Consider the following 27,403-nt stretch of genomic DNA (forward strand, 5'->3'; position numbering starts at 1 on the left):
AAGCCTGATCTATGAAATTCTAGAAATAACAGGATAAGCAGTTTTCCTAAACTTTCTATGTACAGGACAAAACTGTACAGCAATCCAGAGCATGAGCATGTTGCACTCTGATCATTAATATGTATTGATTCTAGGTGCTATGCATTTTAATACGCTGTGCTTCTGAAAGGCCCATTGAAATATGCAAGCCTTCACAAACAGAGGTTTATTCTTTTCTTTGAATGAACACATCAGCACGTACTGCATTGTGTTTTCAAAGCGTAATTGATGGCTCTGCTTTAAGGAGGCAGTGCCTGTAGCATCCAAGTTTGGTAGTACATGCACATACAAGCACACAGACTTCTTCAAAATAATAATGACAACAACATTTTCAAGAATAGAAGGACTTAGCTAATTCTCTGGCATCTCCCCCTTTAAAACACTGAAACATTGCAGCAAGAGCTTATAGATGGGAGCAAGGCGTGACAATCCAGACTAAACACACATAAACACTTCACAGCTAAATATGAATATTCTTCCTAATGATTAGAAAACCAGACACTTTAAAAGAAGCTGAATAATTAGCTGGCATTCATACAACTGTCACTTATTAACAATGATTTTATTTCTGAATAATTCTTAAAAGCAGGTCTTGAAAACAAGATGCACTGTAGCATACATCCATACTACTCCTACTACTCCTACTGATGATGACGATGATGATGATGATAATAATAATAATAATAATAATAATCTGCCTATCTCGTATAATAATAATAATAATAATAATAATAATAATAATAATAATCTGCCTATCTCGTCGTCCCAGCCACTCTGTGCGGCCCCCAACAAAGTATTAAAAACACAAGTGAACATAAATTATAAACTTCCCCATGTCTTCCTTGACATCCTTCCTAGTTGTTTATTTCCTTGACATCTGATAATAATAATAATTTTATTATTATCCAAGTAAACACATTCTCCTCATTAGCTGCTCTTTAAAAAAAAAAAAAGCTTTCAGAAGAGCTGTATTTGCAGTTGTTTGGGTGCCTCAGACTCCAACCAGAGTAAAAACCATTTCCTCTCATACCCAAGAATTAAGGTAATGTGTGTCTAGGAAACAACATGATTTCCCAGAGTACTGTACATGACATTTATCCTACAAAAAAGAGCTTGTGAATCCCTGAAGAATTTGGAGCGGTTATGTCAAGCTTGAATAAATGTCATGCTATTAAAATATCAAGCATTCATTTTACACTGAGCCAACTTCCTATGAACAACTTCAATGCATTTTTTCACATGCTGTTACTAGTCAGACAATTGTAAAATCACACACATACAACCTCTCCCCTCTACTTTTTAATAGGAAGGAAAAGATTAACAGTGTTCACAAAATCATCCATTTGCACTGTCAGGCAGGCCAGCATATGGTGCAGTCAGCTGATATGCACAATCTTGACAGAAAACACTGCCCATTTGTTCAGGATGTACATAGCACAATTCCTGCAAAGAGCTTCACTGTGGCCAGTCTGTAAGGTAGTGTGAAGGATGTCAAGTCACAATAGAGGAATTGAAATCAGAATACAGTTTAGAAAGATAAGTATGCGTCTGTTATTTTCATGGAATCCTCAAAACTTCCTAGTAGTAAAAATGACAAATTTGCCTAGGCATAGTCTTCTAATTGAATCACACTAAATTTTGCTTGATGTATCTTAATGCAGTAAAATAGGATGTCAGAATCAATTTCGCTTTGGTACTTGAGTAATATTCCAGTAAGCTACATCATACACAGCAGCAAACAGCTATTTCAGACGGTCTGCAGCGATATCAACAAAGGAAAGACACAAACATCAAAAACAAACTTTCATATATTGTGGAGTAATAATCTTTCATACTCCTGTCTTCAGTTTAACATCCATTCATAGCTAAGCCTCAACTCTGCAGAGCACCAAATGCCAATGTGAACTTCCTGCCAGATATGTGTTTTAGAGTTCAACATTATGGCCAGGATCCAAATAACTGTGCAACTAGTTCTGAACACCCAAGGGCCTTTGATCTGCAGGTTCATGAATAGCAGCCATTCATACAGTATTGACAAACCATTCATGTCACTTTAAGGAGTTTTCAAAGCAGTTTGCAATATAGCACAGAATCCTGCTATTTGAAAGGGGAGGGGTGTCAGAATTTTTGAGCCCTATTAGCCTAGATTATATAATTTTGAACATGAAGACATTGCTACAACCTTTGAATACAGAATCATGGAATTGTAGAGTTTGAAGGGATCCCAAGGGTCATCTAGTCCAACCTCTAGCAATGCAGGAATATCAACTAAATCATACATGACAGATGACCATCCTCTGCTTAAAAACCTCCCAAGGTGCAAGCATCAGTCAAAGGTAATGTAAGAAATGGCCATAAGGTGGTTGTTCCTGTTATCGTTATTGTTGTATCTCCTTTCATGTGAGCCTCAAGACAATTTACAAGCATGCTAAAAAAAGGCTTAAAAACAACACAAGTAAACATGCTGGAAAAACTTAACAAAACAGAAATGTCTTCAACTGTTTCTGCAAAGTACAAATAATGGGGCCTGATGTATATCAGAGGGATAAGTGTTCCACAAAATGGGGGCAGCCATACTGAAAGTCCTGCTCCAAGTTGCTATGCAGTGACTTCTGGTATTTTGGGTACTTCATAGAGATACTCTGCTGTAGAATACAGTAACCTACTGTAAGTGGTGTGGCAGTCTCTCAAGTAACTTGGTCTCAAGTTGTATAGGGTCGTATATGTTAGTACCAAAACCTGGAACTTGGCCCAATAGCAGGCAGGCAATGCAAAGCCGGCAAATCATGTGTTATATGCTGATGATTGTCTGCTACCATAGGCAGCCTGTCCATCATACTCAATATTAGATGCAGCCTCAAGGGTAGCCCCACAAAGAGCACACTGCATTAATCTAACCTTGAGGTTACCAATGCATGGACAACTGTGATTCAGTGTTACAATCAACCACAAAGTCTCACAGTACCACTGGCATCTTACAGTTCATTCAGGAGGAATTTAATTTAGATAAATGAATGAAACCTGGTTCAGTAGTACGAGATATTTTTTATCTCACACCGGAGAGACACTCCGCTGTCACCCGAGACAGATGGATGCTAACAGCCAACAATAACAACAGCAGGCCCAATCAATACCTGTTTACTTGGAAGTCAGTTTAGCTGAACTGAACGGGAGTTACTCCAAAGTAAGTATGTTCAGAAATGCAACCTTATATTCATTATTAAACATCACAGAAATGTGAATGATTCATGGGACTTAAGTTTACACACAAACTTTGAACATTTGTTTTATTATTATTGAACCCTTTTTAATATAGCAGGATCATATTGTATTTGAAAATATTCTTGCTGAAAGCGCAAGAAGCAAATGTATCAAAAAGTTGTTACTGATATTAGAAACAATTGATTTAAAATTAGCAGGAGCTTTTAGGGGTTATAAGCAGCTGAAAAGACTAAAAATGGTAGCCAACTAAAACTGATTCAAGTACTATTTTCATCATATTAAAAAGGAGGAGAGAAGAATCTTGGGCACAAGCCAATTCCATTAAAAATCAACATACCAGGCATTTGACAGATTATGGCAAGCTGGTTGATGGCCTATTGGATGGAATGTTCTTGCGGCTGAAGCTTTTGTTACTTTTCTACTGGGTTTGTTTATGGGTTATTGGAATGGTTTTATTGAAATGTATTGTTTCATAAACTGTGTCTATTAGCACATGGCGTCAATACTCCTCAGTACTTCTTCACTTGCAATGGGTGCGTGGCAAATTTGCATCTTCAGACCCTTCAGCGCTGATGACATCATGGAGACATGTCTCGTATGGCAGGGGCAAGCTGTGTTTACCACCTGATTCTAAGGCACTCTAGAGTTCCAGTTGGATTTGGACTTAAAGGGAAGGGAATGAGCAACCCCTGCTGATCTCTCACCCCAAAGCCACTTTGGGGTTTCTTCTGGGCTAAAAGCTTCAGCCACCCAAATTTCAAAACCTTGCTTCCCAAAGATGCTATATGATATCAGGAATTTTTCCTGCAGCTGTTCTTGGAATATTTTAAAAATCCATGGGAACTGCTTCTCCCCATGAATCCTTGCACCAAGGATGATGTGAGGATCTGATGGGAGTGCCTGCAACCAGCCACTAGATTTTTAGGGAAAGAAAAGAGAATGGTGCTGCCAACAGAACTCTTTAACATTTGTTTAATCCATTACGAGCCAAACCCAAAATCTACATGAAGTTTGCAGTTTGCCTCATAAAGGAGTCAAGTTGTTTCCCCAATTTGGATCTGCAGTGATATTACTAATTGGAAGTAAAAGAGTTTCACATTTGTACGATGAAACCACAATGCCAAGCTGCTGCCACCTTTCCAAAGGGCATACAGTGGTACCTCGGGTTACATACGCTTCAGGTTACATACGCTTCAGGTTACAGACTCCGCTAACCCAGAAATAGTAGCTTGGGTTAAGAACTTTGCTTCAGGATGAGAACAGAAATCGTGCTACGGCAGCAGCGGGAGGCCCCATTAGCTAAAGTGGTGCTTCAGGTTAAGAACAGTTTCAGGTTAAGAACGGACCTCCAGAACGAATTAAGTACTTAACCCGAGGTACCACTGTACTAGTTAGACTAGCGGTCCTCTTGAAGAGAACATTAAATCTTTCAATCCTTATTTCCTATTTTACCTCTCAGCTACAGGGATTGCATTTTCCCCCTTAGAGGCCACAACTTTGTGGTAAAACTATGGTTTGTCTTTTGGCTTACTAGCCATTTAAATATGTTGTTGACATCTTTTCAGAAATCCCTAGTAAGACACACACACACATTAACAGCAGCACAGTGGTTAAAAAGCTGAGCTGAGATGCAATGCAATGACAGAATGCCTGAATCAAATTATCACATCTGCCATGAATGTGGGATAGGCTTAGGCAAGAGACCTTCTCTCACTTTCAGTACAGAATCTGTAATTCTGAAAGATTTTTACCTTTTTTAATTAAATGTGCTGAGAAAATTATCAGGACTAATTTTGTAACTTTTTAATCAATCAAAATTTGTTTGTTGCACTGTAACCACTACTGAGTTCATTTTTGCAAATCGTTTTGTACATGCAGAAGCCGCTATTCATATTCTTATTAGTTTGGCTGCAACATTTAGTCAATCCATTGGTCAAATGAATCAATTAAAATATTTGGGACAGCAGGTGTTTTAAAGGAGATTCTTTAATGGTGCTTATCTTATGAAAACTGCAGATGGCAAGCACCATCTTCTACACTTTCTCCTCTATCTGAGAGAATGGGAAGTGACCATTCATGCATCACCTAACAACAAAGAAAATAAACTTTTTTCTCTTTAGAACTATTGCTTTTTCTCATGTACATACATATGTAGATGGGGCATTATTGTTTTGCTTGTTATTATGCTATGTATTCTTGTGTATATCACCCTGTCATATTTGGATTAAAGGTGGTATGTAAATTTAATAAACATAAAAATAATAATCAATTAAAACAACTATGATTTATTTAATTAGGTGATAGTAAAGGTAAAGGTTTGACCAAACTGCGGGAGGCAGTGGAGGACAGAAGTGTCTGGCGTGCTCTGGTCCATGGGGTCACGAAGAGTCGGACACGACTAAACGACTAAACAACAACAAAGGTAAAGGGACCCCTGACCATTAGGTCCAGTCGTGGCCGACTCTGGGGTTGCGGCACTCATCTCGCTTTATTGGCCGAGGGAGCCAGCGTACAGCTTCCGGGTCATGTGGCCAGCATGACTAAGCTGCTTCTGGCGAACCAGAGCAGCGCACGGAAACGCCGTTTACCTTCCCGCCGTAGCAGTACCTATTTATCTACTTGCACTTTGACGTGCTTTCGAACTGCTAGGTTGGCAGGAGCAGGGACCGAGAAACGGGAGCTCACTCCACTGCGGGGATTCGAACCGCCAACCTTCTGATCGCCAAGTCCTAGGCTCTGTGATTTAACCCACAGCGCCACCCGCATCCCTAATTAGGTGATAGTCTCAATTATATACTAAGTGACTGATTCAATGAACCATATTCCTTATTCCATGCACTCCTGAGTCTTTGGGCTTCTCTTTCTTAAATTTATATGCCTGCCCACCTCTACCCCCAGTGCCACAAACCAAATCACTACTAAAGCTCAAAAGCAGTTTATGGCATGGGAACTACTTTTCAAAGGAAAACTTTTTTTAAAATCCCATTGAGGATGTCTAAGGGCTTAGCACGCCTAAGTAGCTCCCTGGATCCAAACCAAACTAAATAGGCCAAGTTAAACTAGCACTTATAGAAAACTATTAAAATTCTTTAAATAGGTTTTTTTTAAAAAAAATCCTAGAAATAAAATACATCACAGCAAGGTCTTAAAAGGGTTTGGGTCAGTAGTAGCAATCAGGTCAGCAGTGACATGTAGTACTGTGTCTTTACTGTATGTTTAATTCTTTGCATATCGAAGATTTTGCAGAAATTAATAATGCTGACATAAGGTGCACCTGGTGAGGAGGGGATAGATGTTAGTAAGAGGCTACTGCCTCTGAGGGGAAAACATGCACTGGGTGGAATTGGCCATTTAGCAGCTGAATGCCTGCACACTGCTATTCCAGCCATCTACTGTTTTCAGTATAACCTCTCCTACAGTCTTAAGCAGGGATGGCTAACATGTCACCCTCATATATTGCTGGACCACAACTCCCATCGTCCCTGACCACTGGGCCATGCTGGTTGGGCCAATGCAATTTGGAGTCCAAAAATATCTAGAAGGTTCACGGGGCAAGCCCTCCCAGTAAAAACAAATAAATTATGTCTGATCTGAAAATGTCCACTTACCTACTCAACTACCACAAGTAAGAATGACCTCCATGTAATGCAGGCAAGGAAGCTCTTGCCATTTTGATAGGTTGTTCCCTCTTTCGAGCCATTAATATACCACAAGTAGGTCCAAAACATTATATAGGATTTCTAAGTCTATTTGGGAAATTGCACAATTTCCCTCACTGCTGCTTGCTGGACACGGGTGCTGTGCGGCGACTAAAACCTGACAATGAAACTTGAGTATTTGAGGCAAAATTGCTCCCATGAACTTCAGTGGAAGAACAGCATATGAATTATGTCTGTCAACCAATTAAAGAACTGTTAGTCAATTAGCAATGTGAGTTTAAGTGAATTAATTCATTGATTAATTGATTAAATTGAAAACCCATCTATTTTTACCAGGCCTTTGTGGGTGGGGTAGTTGGTCAGATTTCGGTTTTTATTGTTATGATTGCTTCTGCTGAAGTTTCATCTTCTCCTTTGACCTGTTTCACTTTACAACTGGTTTTAATTTATACTATTATACCTTGCCCTGGTATTGCAGTGTGATTAAAGTAAAGTTAAAAATATTTTACTATTAATTTATAAAATGGGTGATAACCAGTGTTAAGTCATAGGCAGACCTACTGAGATCAACTGACTTAGGTCTTAGTTTGTTATCAGCCCTCAAAAAAATATTCATAAATATGTATGTGAGGAAAACCAATAGCTCTGAAGCCATAAGTATACTTACTGCATTATTAGACAATGCATGAATATCATATAAGACATTATCTTAGAAGAGGCATTCCCTGCTTTGTATGTGAAAGAAGGGGGGATGCCTCTTAAGACTAATTAGCATCTGCTGTTTTACAAACATCTGCATTTAATAGAATAAGAATAGAATAGAATAGAATAATTAGGGCAGCTATTTAAACGACTGAAAGGTTAACCAATCAATAGATTCAATACTGCAGCCCTAATATAAATTATTGCCATCTACTTTGCTCTTCTTAATCTCTCCAGCAATGTCATGACTTAGCTGACCTTCACATGTATCAGCAGCTACTGTCAGCTCTCTGTGCACCTATGCTGCAGCACACCTGTGCATTGAGATATTCTTAGGAAACCAACTTACAACTTGAGTTAAAGTATAACTGTCACAACCACAGCCTCAAAAACCACATATGTAAGCATCTGAAAGCCTGATTAATGTTAACAGTACATCAAGTGCATAACAACAACAACAACAACAACAACAACAACAACAACAACAACAACTTGTACTTCGCCCCCACCCCTACCAATCCCATTTTCAAATTTATTCAGCATATTGCTATGACCTTCACTTGCCAGTTCCTCCATGGGGGCCTCTTTTATTACATAACAAGCACAATCTTCTTTTCCTTGCTTCCAAGGCTGCAAACCGACAAGCACACTACTCCCACACCACAATTCTTCAATATCTTCTTGACCTCTGTGTTCTTAATATACTGTCTGGTTTTCCCCTTTTCTGTTTTTTCTCCTTACAAATTACCTTATATATTTAGGGTTTTAAAGATATGTGCACATATACAAATTCAATTGTTTCTGTTTTACAAAGCTTTCCAAAAGATTGACGGCAATGACTGAGCTAAATAAGTAAGAGCCACACATGGCAATACAGATTCATTCACATTATTGCAGAATAAACCTTTAAAATCACTTGTAGCAGTGAGGGTGTATAGCAAAACTTTTTAAATTAAATATTAACTTCTTAAGCATTTATCATGTCACAAAAATGCCTGCTACTGTTTTTATAGGTAAATACATATTAGATGCAACACAGAAAATTAAGCATGTTTATGTTCTGTTAACATCAGTGGGATTAAGACCCCATCACTTACACCAAGCTGCATGGGAGCAGTTTCCCCATGGCATTTCTGCATACAACTGTGATGTGTCTGTGGATACCAGAACCAAGAAGAGGTCTAATGGCACAGGTTGCTCACATCCCTAGGAGGGGCAGTGCTAATCAGGAGAAAATCTTTCCCCAGTCAAGTAGTTGCAATAATCATACATACACTGTAGTCACACTGGAAAACATTACAGGAAAACAGCTCCCACACATGTACCTGTGAAACGGGCCTAGAAATACTGGAGCTGAACATTGTATTTTCTAGATTATACCTGCAAAAATTATGAAACTCAAATAAATTAACCAGAATGATGCATAATAATTTAAAATATATATAATAATAAAACCAAGTGGCAGATCCAAAGCCATGTATTAGAAGCAGAGAGATGAAAACCAATGGTTTAGCTCACCTATGAATGGAATGCATGCCAAGGAATCACCAGGTGTGCTGGCGCTGGAAGCTTTCCTTTCTTCTATTATTTTTATATGGACCTCTCGACGTGCATCATTGGGCAACCAACAAGTAGTCTCCGGGGCTGGCTCTTGATCATTTACTGCTAAGATGTAGGACTGATGCCGCAAAGGCTGTGGTGTCTGATGGCCAGAAGGAGACTTTTCTCGCAAGACAACTGCTTCTGTATCCTCATCTACAACATCCCTTGGATGGCTCTCGGATTCTTTTATATTTTCCTTTTCAAACTCTTGAACCTTCTGTCTAATAGAGACATCCAAGTTAACAGAGGTAGTTAAATGCTCACTCATCTGTGGGACAAATTTGGCAGAAGCTAAACAGGTAGTAGGGGATAGAGTACTCGTGTCTATTTCTGTTTTGTGGCCTGGCACACTTTTTGCTTGTATCCTTGATTGTTGATTCAACAAACCACTGTTGTACACATGGTTTAGTTCTCTTTGGTCTGCGGTAGTAACACTATCCAGGCTCTGATTAAGGGAAAGCGACGGTTTTGCTGCATAGGGTACAGAAGTCTTCAATGAGTTGCTTCTTGTGCTTCTAGCTATTGAGTGAGATGATCTTTCCTGAAAAACGGTTGTAGGCTTTGAAGTTCCACCAGAGGTTGGCAAATCTCTGGCAGGCTGCTGTGATTTTACATCAGGTGGAGCCTTCTGGAACTGTGGGGTTGACCCTAAGGCTCTGCTGTTTATTCGTCTACCATCTGAGCCATAAGCACCCGGAGCCACAGAAAAATTTGAGCCTCGAAGAGACAAGTGAAATGCATGCTGCCGGGGTCTCTCATAAATACCTCGCCGATCATCTTGCTCAGTAAAGCCAGTCCACTTGTTAGTCTTTTTTCTGTCTCTGTTTGAATCTGCAACAAGATTCTCAGTGTGAAAATTTTCTAATGTTTCACCCTGCTTTCCTAAATAGTCCCAAGACTGTGTCCTGTGATTCCGGGGGCTGATAGATGGTGAGGTTAGCGCATCTTGAGAGGCACTCCTTGGCCACTCCTTCAACAATATAGGATCTTCAAGTCTTTCCTGGGACACACTCCTTTGCCGTATCTGAATGGACTGTGGGACCCTATCATGAGAGGTGCTTCTGCGTCGTACCTGTGAAACACTGCGATTTGGTACCACTTGATTATAATCTGTTGTGTTCTGAGATGCTGCTCTTAAACTATCTAACCTTTCCTGTATGGTTCTGCAGCCATACATGTGCAAACGTCTATTATCAATGTACTCTTTGTAGGTTTTGTAATTTTTCCAGTCTATGGTTTGGTGGGCATTTGGAGAAGTGTAGTGATTGGTAGTGACAGAGGGAGAACCTGCACTTTGAGTAGGAGATCTAGTATTTGAGATCCCTTCTGGATGCCCTCCATAGCTTCCAGACTTGCTAGCTATTCCATTGGGATCTATTGGCCTTGTGAGTGGCGTCTGAGGAAGTACAATGGCAGTGGGCATTGGAGAAGGTGGTGATGTGGTTCGTGCTTTTGTTTTTATAGTGGTTTGTTCCTTAAGACCATATCTTACTTCCTCTATCCGATGTGATGGACCAGTATGATTTATTCTACAGGATGACAAGTCTACAGCCTTCTCGGAAGGCACAACAACAGTTCTTACAGTCTCGTTGTTGCAAACACAGACAGCTGTGTTAGATTTTGCAATATCTGTTGGGGATGGAGGCACTTGTATTTCCATTCTGTAGGCCTTTTCTGGTTGTGCTGATGTCCGTACAGGTCTACTAGCCGGCTGCTTACCAAGTGAAGAGTCAGGAGGTGCTTTCTCAATATCTTGTGCCTTGACAGAAGGTGGAGATGCTAACCGAGGATAACATATTGGTGGTGGTTCAGGTATGTTGCGAGCATTACCACTGTAAGCTTCATTGCCTTTCAGGTAGGCATCCTGGGAATATGCCTATACAAAGAGGATTCAAAAAGAAATGAAATTACTAAAAATGTGAATGTGAAATCATCACCATGTTACAGGGAAATGAATCCAGCAGACAGCTAAATCCCTTGAAGGGCAAGGATCTCTCATATGAAACAGCTCTTTGCTACAGGTAACTGTTCAAAGAACAAGAAGTGTCAAATGCCTTCGTTATTACTCCCTGGGTATGAAAATATACAATGGAAAGTCTCCACAAAGTATTGAGCATGTTTTATATAAGTCAAACAGCAAATCCCAGCAACTAATGGCAGCTGATTAAGAGAACACAGAGATTTGTAAGCATAAACCCAAACCTAGTTATTTCTGTTCATACACATCCTCAAACCCAGCTTCACAAATTCCTCCTTTTGATCTTTTTTTATGCTGGAAGCTAAAATTATGCAGCAATCGACAGGTTAAATAAGGAATTCTGTTAGCCTCAGAAAATGTGCAGCTCTTTGCCACATAGAGAAAACATATAGCCTATGTAAATACTATTGCATTCAATACAGATTGCTTTTCTAAAAGGTACAATTACTATATCTAATGGGAGTAGACAGTGGCAATGCCTTTGTTGGCAGCCAACGCCCACCCTCCTTCCAAATAATCTTACATGTTTCTTAATTCCATGAATTCCATACTACTCACAGCAGTGCCATTTTTTAACCCAAATACACCACCAACATACATGCTCAGGCAGCTATTTATAAGCACTTCCTTAGAGTGGAATGCAGACTATCACAAGCCATATATTCTTTAGGTGCTTCACAATTTCCATCTTACCTTGCATTTTAAGAACCCGACTCCTAAGGAAACCATTTGCTTTACATATTGCATGTTTCCCTTGCATCAAGACATTTCTGAAACCATCGTACAACTAACGATGCAAGATCTGCCCGGAACATACAAATGCTATTATTTTAGACTTTGCCATCACTTCCTTTAGTGGCAGTATGAAATTAAAAGAGCTGACAGCACACAGCTTGCCAATGCACAAATCTTTCCCAAACATTTTTTTTTTTTTAACACAGCTTAGGTGTGGTATCATATTACAGCGTTTCCTGCTTAAATCATAACATGCTCCATTCAGCCAAATCAACATGCCCTGCCTTAGCATTAGACAGGTTGTAAAAGCCCAAATGCAGCCATAAACATTAGACTAAGAGCAAAGTGCTGAGGATGAGAAGGGCGAGGTACTTAAAACACACACACGGCTGCAATAAATATCACTGACAGCATTAGTTAAGTGCAAACGAAATATTAAAAGCAAACTGGCAAGAAATAAACCAAGTAACTAACAAAAACACAGGCACACATTAAAAGGTAACAGAATCAATATTACAACTGAGATTCAGCTAACCAGCAAATCTAGCTTGCTTTCAGCAACTTGCAGGCTTTAACAGTCCAGCATCTTGCAGATCTACCAAGAAACACATGCCTTACAAAAATCAGAGAAATGGCTACAGTACATTTCTTACCAGTGCTGTGACATCCTTTGAAAACTGCAGCTGGCAGAAAACAGGAAAACATAGTAAAAGCTGCTTATGGGTGTAAAGACAGAATTATGTGGTCATGTTGAAGCGGGATACACAGCAAGCTAAAAATACATCTACACCGATTTCTCTGGAAGATACCAAGAGAGGTAAAGGGCAGTGGAGCATAAACAATAACTTCAGCCTCCTTGTGAGCATGTCTGTCTCAGGCTTTTACCTGCTTCTTGCATTTATTCCCTAGCCTTCCAGAAAAAGAAAATACAGTTGTGCTGTGTTGCTTCAGTGCATCTTTTCTGCTGCAAACGGAGCCCTCTGGTTGTGCTACAAGGCGTCCCTTCTACTAGAGCAACATAACGGTCTTTCATCTCCCCTGAGCTGCTACCATCCCTGCTTCCAGATGACGAAACAAGGGTTTCATTATGCATTTAAAATCCATGCACCCCTTCCCCACATGCATCGGAACAGAACCACAAGCTGTCAGCTGACTGCAGCTGCTTTCATACTCTACGTCTGACATTAGAAGGATGATTTCAGAATAATCCTCAGAGAAAAACAGCCTCCCCATGTGATCGTTTTCATTTTGTATATCTTTGGCGTTTCTTCAGAGACAGGCTGTGCTTCCAATTGCAAGGTGCATGCTAATACAGCTGTCTGATTTTTGCATGCTCTCTCATGACGGAAAATGGGGACTCTGCATTCGTGTACTTTTCAGATTAGGAGGGGGAAATAGGAAAGCAGACATAGACGCATGAAAAAGCAAGCTGTGGTACAGTCTAAGGAAACAACACATCCGCTCACACTCTGAAATATGCCAATACTGCCTCCCTAGTCCAATTTAGGCATATATACTCAGCCCAAATCTGCAGGTTTGCAAGATACCCTACTTAAAAACCACAAAAAATGCACCACATTAGCTCTGCCTGAATATATATATATAATCTGGGAATGACTAAAATGATAAATTACAGGAAATGAACCAGTTTTGTATTAATGAAAGGAAAGAAAATTCAAAAGTATATCAGAATATAGCATAGTTCTTCTAGATAATTCTTTACTATATATTTTCATTATTTTTAAAGTCAATGAAAAGCATTTTTTTAAAAAAAGAAATATTCAATTTACAACTTCAAGTTCAAAGCTGTTTAATATAAAATAAATCCACAAGGATGCCATATACAGCAGGGGTGGGGAGCCTGTGGACTACAATTCCCATCAGCCTCAGCCAGCATGGACTGAGGGGAGTCTATAGTCCAGCAATCTATGGAGAGCCATAGGTTTCCCACCTCTGAGGTGCACAGGGTAAAGTCTTCCCAAGGCTGGTGCAAGGCATGGTACCTCCTGGGAAATCCGCTTCCTCTCCTCTTCTCTTCTTCTCTCCCCCTCACTTTTGATATGTTTTGCTGCTAATTTGGCAGCACGCCTATGCTTCCTCACTGTGGATTCACTCCTCTGAATGAGACATTCTAAGTGAGGTGGCTCAGGTAAGGACCTGCCCTGCCGCTGCTTTTCTTATGCTTCTAATTGTTTTTTAAAACAGGAATTTCTAGCCGCCATGAAAAATGAGAGGCAGCAGTACGGGCAACCTCACTCAGAATACATTACTGGGGAAGGAACCCCCTTTGTCAGAGCAAGGCATGAATAGGGTGGGCACTCCAGTGACCCCAGAAAAAGCCAAACAGGTGACAGCATCTGAGGCAAGTGTGCGGGTGCCTGGGAGGCACCAATTCGCAGCCCAGTTTGTCCAATGGTAAGGCCACCCATAAGCCTTTCCACATTGTTAACGAGAGAGGCAAACCCAGATTAAAATCAGCTGAACTTGGATCCCACTAAAATCAATTGGACAAATTAATGACTTTGGTCTTATTGATTTCGATGCAAATTTACGGCATAATCCCGAATGAGGAGCAAAGTGGCCGAGTGACTATGATTCCAAAACCCTGCTGGCTTCATGCTGGTCAGGCTGGAGGTGGGCTTACCCTCTTTCCTCCCACACATGTAAGGTAATTTAAAACAAATAAAAGGGGGATTAAATATGTCCCTTTACATATTCTACACATCTCCATTCCACTGGCCTCTGTCCAATGTCACTAGTGCCTATGGGCTAACCTGTGATTTATTTATTTTTATATCTGGAGCACAGGGGAAACACATCATGCCACAGAGGCTGTAAGAAGATACGGGCCTTATGCACCTCTAAATCAACCAGCTACGTCCTAACTTCTGGACCTGCCAAATGATACGTAGAACTGTAGAGCTGGAAGAGACCCCGGGGGTCATCTAGTCCAACCCCCTGCAATGAAGGAATCCTGCCCACAGCCACCCTTGGGTGGGCTCGAACCACCAACCTTCTGGATTACAGCCAAACGCACTGCCCCACTACACCATGAGGTTTCCGTGGACACTAATATGCTACTGAAGTTATGCAGTTTGACGTCACGATTCAAAGTACAAAAAATGTAGATGGTCCCGTAACTGTTTAGACCAAAAGTATCCTCGCAGACCACAGAAGGCCATAAGCCTAACCACAAACAGACACACAGCTATTCACTGTCACAACTGCTTCGGTTTATTGAAATGGACGCTAGCAAATTCTGAGCATGCCTGATAGAAGAAAACCTGGAGATTTCTAAGAGCAGCTGTGGTAGCATGTCCCCATAGCAACAAGCTGCGGAAATTAAGCTTCTAGCCAAGATCCAATTAAAACACACACAACTGAGGAGGCCGCACCCTCGGAGGGGAAAGGCCTCAAAGTAACTAGGGAATAAATAAATAAAAACCAAAGTAACTGGTGGGGGAAACCCGTCTAGGGTGTGTCCCTTTCAATGCACCCAGCCTCAAAACACTGGTAACGGAAAGAAATATTGTACATGGGTTATAGGCCTAGAAGGCCTTTCCATTTGTGCAATCTGAAGGTTTGAGGCCTACTGCTCGCTCTCAGGTTCCTTGACCTTATTGACTGGCAGTAATGGACTTGCCACCCTGAACCTCATAAGTAGTGAATGCTTTACTAGTGGGAAGGGGAAGTTCATACTGTCTCGAAAAAAAGACAGTTCTAAGGCCTTTACTGAAAAAATCAAATTTGCACTTCCAACCATCCTTGATAGTTATCACACAGTATCCAATGCATCGTTTTAATTTAATTTTTTTAGTGGGATTTTAGTAGTAAATGGCCTTAAGGAGCGCCGGAGGAAACAGATGATTTAGGTCTGTTTCCAATCCGGTTTTTTTTTTTTATTTATAAAAGCATTTATATACCCACATCTCATGTAAAATACCAAAGCAGTATGCAACAATGTATACAAATGAAATGAAACATAAAAGCACCACAAAAAATATACAAAACAATCATTAAAATGACTGCCTAATCCGCAGAAAAATTAAACTGAATAGGCCAGCTAGTATAAAGGGTCTTCAAGAGATGCCTTGACGTTAATCTGAATCTCTTCTGGAAAAGTATTCTGTCTCCACACAAGATCGCCCTGGTGGATTATTTACACTGGGGAATGGATAAGGAGATTGAGACCCTATTGATTCTTATGGACCTCTCAGCGGTTTAGAGTACCATTAACCAAGGTTTTCTTCTGGGATGTCTTGCTAGATTGGGTCTGGAGAGACTCAGGTTTTTTCCTGGCTTTTGAGCTTTGGTTTATACAGTTGCCCTAAGATTCTATTCTATTCCCCATTTGAAAAACAACAACAGGAAACTGCTGGCGGATGAGGAATCATCCAGAGATTTGGGTTACTGACATCTGCAGGCAGATGACACACAACTCTATCTCACATTTCCATCTGCGTATTTTAAGGAAGCGGTGGAAATCTTGCACAAGTGTCTGGAGGCAGTTTGGTACAAAAGAAGTGAACAAACTAAAATGAAATCCAGACAAGATGGAGGTAAGAAGACCACCTAATCTGGATGAAGAGATTCAACAGGTTATTATTGCAGGGTCTGGTTTGGCTCATTTCGGAGAGGCAGTCCTTCAGGTACTGTGATCTTGTGCTAAGACTTTATAAATGAAAACCTCTTGATTAACACATGCCATCCACTTTAAATGATCCAAAACTTGCATAGAGAGCTTTGGAAGGGCATTAAGAGCTAGGGAGGTCATTTTCTAGGGAACTATTTCTCACTATAGTCTTGTTTGCATATAACACTAATTAAACCATGAGTGTTTAGACGACAAGTCTCTGGCTCATGTGCTTTCCCCTCTCCCTCTGTGGAGCTTTGAACTAACTATAGCGTTACCATACGTCCGGGAAATTCCAGACATGTCCTCTTTTGGGGGGGCCAACACGCCCATTCGGGAGGATTTTTAAATTTAAAAGGAAATGTCTGAGGTTTTTCGGGAGTGAGGAAAGAGGCTTGGGCCTTTATTTCTTTTTCTTTTTTTCTCTTCAAGATATGGCAACCCTAACTAACTATAGCTTGCTTGTTGTGATGTCTGAACTCAGACAAACTTCGGTTAGTGGAAACTACAGTTTACTAAAGCAAGGCAACTTCAAATTATAACTGTAAAAAAAAGCTAAGATTAACCACAGGTCATAGTTAAAACACAACACTGAACTGTGGTTAGTTAAAAATAGAAGTTTTTGGTCTCTCTTGGTCACACAGGAGAAGAGGAAGTGGGTCTGGAGGATTATGAGCTTGAGGTTTGCTGCAGCTTGTCTTTGATTTAAACCATGATTTAGCATTACATGTGAATACAGCGTGAATTCATGGAATGATGGAGTATTCCTCCCCAAAGCAATCAGCGAATTGGCAGAAATGCCACACCTTTAACATATGAATCGGACTCTCAACCCAGAATGCCTATTATCTGCCAAAGGTACAATTCTCTTCCAGCACAGTCTGCAATATATATTTTAAAGGAATAGGAATGTAGCATAGGTGTTCCTCTGCAATCTAGGAAAACCAAGTAACCTAACTGAGAAATAAGCATCCATTCATTTAATAATGGGCACAACCATAATGTGTCTAGCAAAGGGGAAATCCTTTCCTTCCAATTCATATTCTTTAAAGTCAATAAAAGAGTGGTGACAGTGACATAGAAGAATGCATTCAACCAACAGTTTCCCCTTTCTTCATTTTGTTGCAACCGTTTATTTCGGCAAAAGATAAGACACAGTTTTTCTACTGTTTTCGGAATGACTTTAGTCTTGGTAAGACACATAAAAGCTGGGCAGAGTCATCTTTAAAAGTAAAGTAATTTCCATTGGTTTTGAAAATCCCCACAAGAATACCTATGTTACTCAAAGAGGCCAGACTGGTGCCACTGTATATTGGAAATGGCCCTTAGGGTCATGTTTTCAGCACTTTATTTTAAAACCACAAATGCTAAGATGTGCCTTTAATTTGCTGAAATGAAACCTTAAATCAAAACAATATCACTTTCAGCAAGGTGATGTGAAAGCATCTATCAGTTTTGCAGGCAACAAGTGTTCTTCAACAAACCTGAATGGTTTTAAACTTTTTAAAACAGTTTAAAATGTATCATTTCTTTCCTGTCTATTAAATATTTCTGTACATGTCCTCCTTGCTCTCTATTTCACCACCATGTCTTAAAATATACCCAGATTTCTTCCACATTCTTTTTTTTACAGTGGGCTGTAGGACACCTTGAGCCCTCGTTTAGAAGAGGCATCTAACAAAGTTACTAAACAAAATGTAATAGTTCTATAAATAAATAAATCATCCCCTTTATTACAGATAAAATATAGATTCACTTTGAGGATTGATTTACACTTCGGGTAGCAAGCTTAAGTGTAGAGCTATTAAAGCGTATAAAGGAAAATGCATGTTACCAGATGTACACAAGACACACAATAAGAGCCTCAACTAAATCATATTAACATCCATTTTCACTAGCATTTAATAAAGAGGAGGGATTGCTTCTGAGTAATGGATGCCTTAACAAGGAAAAGAACTACTGCGGTTTTTCCTGGCAGCTGTCTAACTGTATGGCTGGGCCCTATACAGGCCATTTACTTGCAGTATGATAATTAAGGAGAAGCATTATTAGCCCCTCTCCTCCCTTTTAAATGCTCAATTTGGGTTTACTGTAAATGTTTCATGTGTTCTGTTAAAACAGACTTTCTACAAGATTTTATGCTTGAAATGCTATCCTATAAAAAAAGTCCACTTAAAATGTCCCAACATCTATCCTGCATTTGGATAAGAGTCCTCTTGCATTATGAGGTAACCTTTATTTCCTTAGTTGTTGTATTGCTTTTGTTTTTAATTTCAAAGTACCGTATTTTTTCCGTGTATAAGACTAGGGGGGGTTTTACCAAAAAAATTGGTTTAAAATTGGAGCTCATCTTATACACAGGTAGTGCTGAGGGGTGTTTTCTTATTTTGGAGCCCCCCAAAATAGGGGGTGTCTTATACATGGGGTGTCTTATACATGAAAAAATATGGTATACCAGAACCTGTTGTAAGATGCCTTGAGTCTTGTTTTAGAAAAAGGTTATATAAGAAATTTAATACACAAACCAAACATTTCTGCAGTAAAACCTGGTGTTTACTGCCTATAAATTGGTCCAGTTCTAGCTCTTTGGGTCAACATTTAAAGCATTCAAATTTAAAGCATATGATGCCTCCTCCTAACTTAAGAGCCAAAGTACGGTAATCTCATTTCTCTCCCCCCACTTCCCATTGCACTTGTTCTCTGTGGTTGAAACCAGTTAACACAGTATACTGAAGTCCTGCTTCAGTGAAAAGGCCACAATAATTTTAGTTCGAATTAACAAGAAATAGAGCTAGCACAGTGAACTACTTTAACCCAAAATGAATTCACACTGCTGCAAAGGCAAGGAAGAGTGGCTGCAATTAGCTCTCTCCTTGCTAGGAACATGCGATGAAGGAAGAGGTCTCTATGTACCTCTGCTTGTATGAACTCCTGAAAAATTGAAGCCAATCAGAGAGAGGTGGGTTTGAATGCACACATTCTCCTTTAAGAGAATGACAATTGGCCCTTACTTGTAACAAAGTCCCAGTGAAAGCAATGGAACTTGTATCTAACTTCCAAGTGGAAGAAAACCAAAAACAAAACAAAAACAAAATTTTGACCTGAATGGGTTCCTTCAGTCCAACTTTTAAAATGAATTTCAATTTCTTGCTTGAAGAGCAGCTCATTCATTACTGGCCTTTGTGCACCCATTTTTGCTGAAGATTATTTCCACCACAGGTATTTCCACCAACTCAGATCAGAGCGTGGCTTTAGATTTTATTCACTGCCATGTACTGCATTTCAGTGGTTTGTGGTTTAGGTTCCTTCAAGCATTCAAAGGGTAGGAAGGCTCCCCTTCCCCACATTTTCATTTCATATACAGTTGTACCTTGGTTGTCGAACGCCTTGGTACTCGTACGTTTTGTTTCCCAAATGCCGCAAACCCGGAAGCGAGTGTTCCAGTTTGCAAACATTCTTTGGAACCCGAGCATCCGACGCTGCTTCCACGGCTTCCAATTGAGAGCAGGAAGCTCCTGCAGCCAATCGGAAGCTGCGCCTTGGTTTTCAAATGTTTTCGGAAATTGAACAGACTTCCAGAACAGATTCCATTTGAGAACCAATGTACGACTGTATGCTTATTCTTAACCGTGTGTGTTTCTAGAACTAATGAAACAACAAATTAAGAAAAGAAGAAATGGACATTACAACTATAGTAGTAGCATTATTCAGCTTACTCAAGAGCTTGGTTAAAGAGCCAAAAGTTTTCTGGGGTGCTTACAGCCATCTTACTTTATTTTCTATTTCAGAAGTATAACTTACCAGCTGAAGGATGTCTTCATCTTTTGGCATCACACTAAGTTCTAGCATGCTGTCACTGTGAGAGAGGAGGAAACATATTGGTATATTAATAAAAAATAAAATACTGTACTAACCAATTGATAGGAAATTTAATTGCTAGCTAACATATAAAGAGTTGCATTGATTATCTCAGGAGTCACTCTTTCTCAACAACCAGCACTGAATATAATGCTCTTTTTCCTCTTTACTCCCATGGATTGTTATTCTCCTTCAAATCATGCCTCAAATTCTATGCAGAAAAAAATATGTCAGTTGCCACTTGTAATGTGCGGCACAAGTGTTTTTAGAATCAAAAGCACACAGATCAAGTAGCTGATATGCACAGTACCTGTCTTATCCATGTACTCACTATGAGAACATACACTTGCACCCTTAACAATACGGACACTTTTATCCTACATGGAGATTGATTATCCACGTAGATTATTTTTTACATATGGGGCAAAGAGCTAACATTGGTCTTCCAGATGTTGCTGGTATGGCTGCAAGGAGGAAACTGGGAACTTTTGCTTCCAAGTTTGGTTAACCGCAGTTTAGTGTGCCATCTGAATCCAAAATACGATTAATGTCAACTAAGGTTCCAGTTAAACAAGCTATTTTCATAATCCATGGTTTGAAGTTGGCATGTTTTGTAATCCATAGTTTGTCCAGATTCAGATATCGTGATAAACTGTGGTTAACAGAAAATGGAAGCAAAAACTCCCAAACTTCTCTTCATCAGTGGTTGTGGGGAAGCGTACAAGCCCAAGGCTTGCTGCAGCTTGTTCTCATCTCACTGGTTTAGTGTGATGTTCAGACACAGCCCCTGTGTATGTCAGGTACAGATATTTATCAGCAAAACATTCTCAGAAACAAATACAGTATTAGATTCAATTTCCCATCACCACCAAAAAGCTGCTAATAAAATAACTTTTCCTAAATAATTGTTAAGCATTCTAAACTGCTCATGGAATAATACCAACAAATGTCAAGCCCTTATGGAAATTCTATAAGCCATCTTCTTAACAAGCTTTATCCTCCTGCAGTATGGTCATATGAAATGTGACCCACAGAATGGATATGAAAGATTGAACATAATATGAGGTGTAGCCCTATGAATTAATTGCTATGTAGAGCACTGATCAAATACATAACTTGCTTTTACTTTTACATCTGCTGCTCAGTCAAAGTTGGCTAGGTGTCAAAAGTATAAAAAACTTCACAATGACATTATCCACAGCACATCCCTACACTTTCAGTGGGTTGTATCCAATTGGTGTCCCTCTGCTGATGGATGGTGTTTGATCCCAGGAAGCTCTGGTCAGTAGAACACCGATTGTGGTGAACTTCTGAGAGTCTCCCTCTTCCATGCAGTTTCTGTGCCACCTCCCACACTGTGCCACTTAAGTTTTGGGGGTGCAACAGCTACAAGGGGATGGAAAATCATCAGAGATCACCTCAGTCCTTGTGCAGCTGATGGAAGGCCCTGCTGGATCTGTCAAGGGCTGGCCAATCCTACACTGCGGAATGAGTTGAACTGGATTTACTCATTCTATGATTCTGATTATCTTGGTAAAAACAGACAAACCATGCCCCAATCACCTTTCTCAAAACAAACTACATGGAATTTAAAATTATGCAGATTACAGACACCCATACTTACGTGTTTTGAATTAAAGCAATTACTTGAGAATATGTCTTCCCTATAACACTTTCCCCATTCACTTTTATAATTCTGTCACCTGCAGAAAAAAAAATACACAGAAAAAAAGGAGATATATCCAGACCACTGTTTTCTTCATTAACGGAAGCTGAGAACCCGTTCAAGTATTACAAAGAAAAACAAAGCAGAAATATTTCAGATGTGTGACTTACAAATAAATCCCCAAGAATGAAATCCACAAGTTTAATTAGGAACTTCATGCATTCATAAGCCCTACTTGTTATAAGAGGAGCAGGGAAAGCACAAACAAATGACACTCTTTCCATCTCTTTTTAATCATATGTGAACCATTTATGACTTTCTAAACCCTACGGGTTGGAGCCAAACTTATCTTTGGAAGGGGCTGAGATTCAGCAGAAGTTCCCATTGAAGGAGTGATTCTTACTGATTTCCTATTCCCCTGGCAGACCACAGTGCCACCTCCCACACTGGTCCCTGGTGCTCTGGAGCATCTTTACAGGGGACTGCAGAGAGGATCTGCAAAAATCACATCATCCTACTGCCTTCAGCAGAGCATCCCATGGATGGAGTCCCACCCACAGGTAATCAGGTCTGGATCCAGCACATAACATCTTCCTTCCATAATAACAACCGAATCCCAAACGTTTCAGTAAGAGCTGAATGGGTTGAAACTCCCAACTAATTTAAAATTTTGCTTCCTTACATAAACACACACCCTAACAACTTCCTTGGAAGTTGGAACACTCATGACATCACACCAGCCCAGCCAATCAGATATGTATAAGTAAGGTAACGGTTACCTGTGCATAATCCCGCTTCAAAAGCAGGCCCTCCTTCTTTAACCTGCTTAACAAATATGGTGTCCATTGGCTCCAATCTGTTTCGTGGCTTCCCTAAAAGAAAATTACAAATACAGTCATTACTAGGGATTGGAAAGATTAATTATACCTCATTCTTCTTTATGTTAAATAATAGGATTCAAATAATTTTAATTCATCTGACAATCAGAGAATTAGCATCTGCTCTGTTTAAAGCAAGAGAACACGACATGTTTTACAGATGCATGGAAAATATTTGAGCCGTCTTTGTAAAAACCATTCATAGAGATAGGGCTTTTTGTTTCTAGCCAGAACTCAGGAGGGTGCCACTGCCATTATAAGAGAGGGAGGAAGGTGAGTTTGGGCACCTCTTTTTCTAGAAAAATAGCTCTGGGAATAGCTGTAGCACAAGAAACCTTATTTTTCACAACTGTATTGTGTGTACTATCTTTCATCGCCATTCATACCTCATCTATTCTAATGGGATCTCGTGACTATACATAGTGAAATCATAATTACAAACATAATAGCCAATATTCCGAAAACTGCCAAAACTTTGCAGACTCTTAAGGGAACTGAAATGGAATCAAGAGCCAATTACATTATGATGTTTATATGTAATATTTTTGGCAAAACTAATGTCAAGAGGTTCAAAATTGTTGCACGTTAAAGCCCACAGGGCCAATGTGGAAAAAGTGTCTATAAGACCATAAGAAGAGGCCTGTTGGATCAGGCCAAAGGTCCATCTGTTCCAGCATCCTGTTGCTACAGTGGCCACCCAAAAAACGTTTTGAAAAATACATGGAATTTGGCATAGCTCACTGTCGCCATCTAATGCCACATTTGTATACTGCACTTTACAACACATTTAAAATGTTTTCTTTGCAGCTGTATAGCTGAGTCCTCTGTCTCAAACTCACTATGCTGCCTTTCCCCCAACTCCTCATCTACAACATGGAGATAATGCTACTGGCCTGTCTTTCAGTGCTGTTGCAAATTTTCCTGACACATGAGAAATGCTTTGAACACTATGAAAGTGCTATAGAAATGGTAAGTATTATTTAATATTACTGAAGTACACCAGGCTGAGTTTATTCATTCGTATTTCCTATGAAAAGGTTAACATTTTCTGATGGAACCTGCTGAACAGCAAGCTGAATTCCAAAATTATATCAAATCCTGCTGTTTTATCTTCCTTGCACTTAAAAAAACCACACCAACCAAAACCGCTAAGAAAGAACAATGCACAATAGAACAACAGAATGGAATGGCAAGGTAGATCTTTTGAGGTGTTCTATGGGAGAAATAAGAGTAAATAAAAAGCCACAGTATCCATGTAGTCTGGGGAAGCTGACCCAAGTGAATATGATTTAAGAAAGTAAGAGTCCAGATAGATCAGACTATCCTGCTCTCTACAACAGTCCACCAGTTGCTTCTGGGAAGCTTAGAAACAGAATGAAGGCCCCGGCATTCAGTGGCAAATGGTCTCTGAGCCTGATATCATGGCTAATCATCATTGTGACTGTGCTATCCTCAGGAATTTGTCTAATCACTTCAAAAGCCACCTAAGCTAGTCAACACCCATCATAACATGGGCAGTCAATCAAATAACTCAATTATGTCTTGCATGAAGCGCTTTCTCCTACCGGTCCTAACTACGTCAATCAATTTCATAAGATGACTCCAAGTTAAAGAATTACGAGCTGGGTTATAAAACTTATTTGTATCCACTTTCTCCACACCCTGTTCTAAGAAGTGATATACCAGTGGGAAACTATGAAGATCATCTCAGGTGGTGAAATACGCAACTAACAAATATAAGAGTTTAACAACTGCTTGTTAGAAGGGATTTTCTGTTGTTGTGAATGTCAATGTTTTGTTTCTGGATGTTGTTTTTGAGCACAGGATATGAACAGCAGAACAAGGAACAACAATGTAACTAGAGGAATTAACTCAAGAGAAGGATCTGGAGAAGTTTAAATATCGGTAATTCAGACTTGTTTATCTACAACCAAGCTTATGCAAGATATGTAGGAGCATCTACAAAGGTTTGAAATAATGACCTCTTTTCCTAAAGAGCCATGCAATAACGCTCAGTTAATAAGACCGTGTTGGCTTAACATTCTGAAAATTTCCTTTTTCAGTGGACTTCATTTAAAAAAGATCCACTTTCATTTATAAAGCAAACACATAATTCAAGCAACGGGTAGGGTCCTCCACTACACTTGAGGACAGTAGAGTGGTTATGGAGAAGGCAAGCAAGCACCATGGCACACGCAGCTTTGCAACATAAGGGTATGGCCAGGGGGAATAGCTGAGGAGCTGCCACCACTGTCCCCCGTGTCTGCTGCCTGAGACAAGAAGCTTCACTCTGCACAGGTAGCACCAGCACTGAAAGGAAGTCATTAATGCAACTGAGGCAGCAGAAATCTCCCTGATTAGTTACCATTACTGAAAGAGAGGAGCAGCAACAAGAATAACTTTTCTGCCAAATGTTTGATGAAGGAGTATCTGCTCTACTGGGTCTACTGACTTCCAGCAATTGTTATGTCCTTCAATCTAGAAAGCTGGGGGCCAGTATTTCACAAAGCTTACATCTAACAGCTTAACTGTTATTTATGAAAAAAGAAAGAGGGAGAGAAAACAGGAGCGCATCCCTGGTCCCAGTCCTTGAATGACACTGATTTGGTACTTTATTCAACAGATCTCTCTCCCTCCCTCCCTCCCTCCCTCCCTCTGTGTGTTTGTGTGTGTTTGTGTTTGCGTGTGTAATTATAGCTATGAAGTAATAGGGTGGAAAGCATGCAGAAAATGAAAATGATTCCAGACTGTTTAGGAAGACCTCAACATGAAAGACTTTTACTGCAAAGGAAGGGAGGCAGTGATGACATTTCTGAAACTCCACATTATGGTATTTGTTTTCAACTAATTGCACACCACCCTGGAATCTATTTTGATGCAGGGTGGTTTAGACATTCCATAAAGAAATAAACGAATGTTTGCAGGGTATGGTATATAAACAAGTCAAAAAGCCCCACGTGCATCAAGTTAAGAGTTATAGCAACCTGTGTCAGTTCCAGATTTGGGGCACTGGAAAACATGTTTGCGGTTGGACCTCTTCCTTGACGTTACTGTTGCCTGTTTGCTTGTCTTCCTCTCTCTGGAAAAAAAGCCACATAGCTACCCAGAGGGCAGGTACCACAGCTGCTAGGTCATATCGTGCCATACACTAATTTGTTGCAAATGCAGAACCATCAAGAGGGCTAGAAGAGTGGAAACGGATGCGCCTTCTCACTTTGCTCTTGTCATCGCTTGCAGGTGAATAAGCAGCAATAGCAAGATGGAAGTGGTCGTCTGGGGGTCCCTGGAAGATCCACAGTGGGCCCCTCAGGTGTGTGTGCCTTCCAATGTGTTCAACCATTCCTAACATTGGGACTCCTTCCCTAGTGGTATCTTCATAGATACCCCCAAATCTGTCAGGTGAGAAGGCGCCGTATGTGATGCCAGGAGCAACCTCTTTGTTAAATATGTCTATATTGTACTTTTATAGTGTTAATTTTTGAAATGGTAATGCCTATCAGTGATATGATGTCTGTCTGTTTGTCTGTCTCTTTCTCTCTTTTCCCCTTCAAGTATTTCTGAGCAGAATATGCCAGAGGGGAGCAGCTTCTGCCTTTCATATGACATGATACTAGCCCAAGCTCCTACCGTCTGGTATATCTGAAATAAACAGGCATTCAGCCTATGGATTTACTGGAAATATACACTGTTACACCAGCTAAAGATTAATAAGTGGACATAAAAGAAACTTAATCCTAGTCTGGACAGAATAAAAAAAATAGTATGTACAAGCCTTTCATACAAACTCTAGGGCATCTACAATATTGTATACCCAGGTGCTTCATTGTGCAGGAAAAAAATTGCAATTAGACAGTTAATTTAATGGTTTGCTCTTCAAGAAAATGGAACAGCTCCAATGTATTCTGTAAAAAAAACCCACAGATTGACTAGAGCAGCAGCAAAGATGAGACTTAGCAGTTCACATGGCATGAGTAGTGTTCACCAATAGAGGGGAAAAGAGGAAATTGAAATGATGGTAGTTGCTATGGATACCGCCACACAAAAATCAGAAGGCAAATTGGAAGGAACAAGAGTATCAGAACACTGAGCGATAAGTGCCAAAAATATCTTGCGGGGATTATCTACAGTTAACACACTACTAGGTAAGATGAATCTCTTCTACTTAAGTGGAAAAACTATGTATTTCTTAGGTTCTCAAAATGATTAAGCCACAGTAACTTGTACACGAACCATTTATCTGTTAAGACTAAAGCAAATGTATAACTCAGTTCATCATAAATATATGAAATGTATACATCTCTGAGGATTTGAATAGAAGTTTATTTTAACACATTATTATTAGCCTTCATTATGATTAAAATGTGTGATCTAATGGATCTGGCTTCTTAAGTTTTAGACAAAAACCCCCACAATTGATTTACTCCTTAATGT

At 39.8% G+C, this 27,403-nt stretch overlaps 1 protein-coding gene and 2 long non-coding RNA genes across 13 annotated transcripts in view; 2 read left to right on the top strand and 1 right to left on the bottom strand.

Annotated features, from left to right (window-relative positions):
- The window catches only part of ARHGAP21 (Rho GTPase activating protein 21), a 106,016-nt gene that overhangs the window by 19,302 nt on the left and 59,311 nt on the right, over positions 1-27,403 (bottom strand). For 4 of the 9 annotated variants that reach the window (XM_083579158.1, XM_083579155.1, XM_083579157.1 and 1 more), the window contains 5 exons: positions 22,874-22,966; positions 22,053-22,131; positions 20,372-20,426; positions 12,591-12,620; positions 9,141-11,100 (listed from right to left, as the gene is read on the bottom strand). In XM_083579158.1, coding sequence (XP_083435284.1) covers positions 9,141-11,100; positions 12,591-12,620; positions 20,372-20,426; positions 22,053-22,131; positions 22,874-22,940 — 2,191 coding nt within the window. In that variant the 5' untranslated portion in view covers positions 22,941-22,966. Of the gene's footprint in view, positions 1-9,140; positions 11,101-12,590; positions 12,621-16,167; positions 16,278-20,371; positions 20,427-22,052; positions 22,132-22,873; positions 22,967-27,403 lie in introns of those variants that run through there. The other 5 variants (XM_083579159.1, XM_083579156.1, XM_083579161.1 and 2 more) reach the window with 4 other exon arrangements.
- On the top strand, positions 16,426-26,526 carry LOC310746283. 3 transcript variants are annotated; one of them, XR_014540577.1, is made up of 5 exons: positions 22,139-22,210; positions 22,520-22,654; positions 23,780-23,941; positions 24,797-24,877; positions 26,210-26,526. It is a non-coding gene; the product is annotated as an uncharacterized lncRNA (long non-coding RNA). The 3 variants fall into 3 exon arrangements; XR_014540575.1 differs by lacking the exons at positions 22,139-22,210; positions 22,520-22,654 and adding an exon at positions 16,426-16,535; XR_014540576.1 differs by lacking the exons at positions 22,139-22,210; positions 22,520-22,654 and adding an exon at positions 16,461-16,586.
- LOC310746335 lies at positions 16,594-18,798 on the top strand. Its single transcript, XR_014540646.1, has 2 exons — positions 16,594-17,428; positions 18,692-18,798. It is a non-coding gene; the product is annotated as an uncharacterized lncRNA (long non-coding RNA).

The sequence above is a fragment of the Podarcis filfolensis genome (genome assembly GCF_964270895.1).
Source record: "Podarcis filfolensis genome assembly, chromosome: 12".
Lineage (NCBI taxonomy): Eukaryota > Metazoa > Chordata > Lepidosauria > Squamata > Lacertidae > Podarcis > Podarcis filfolensis.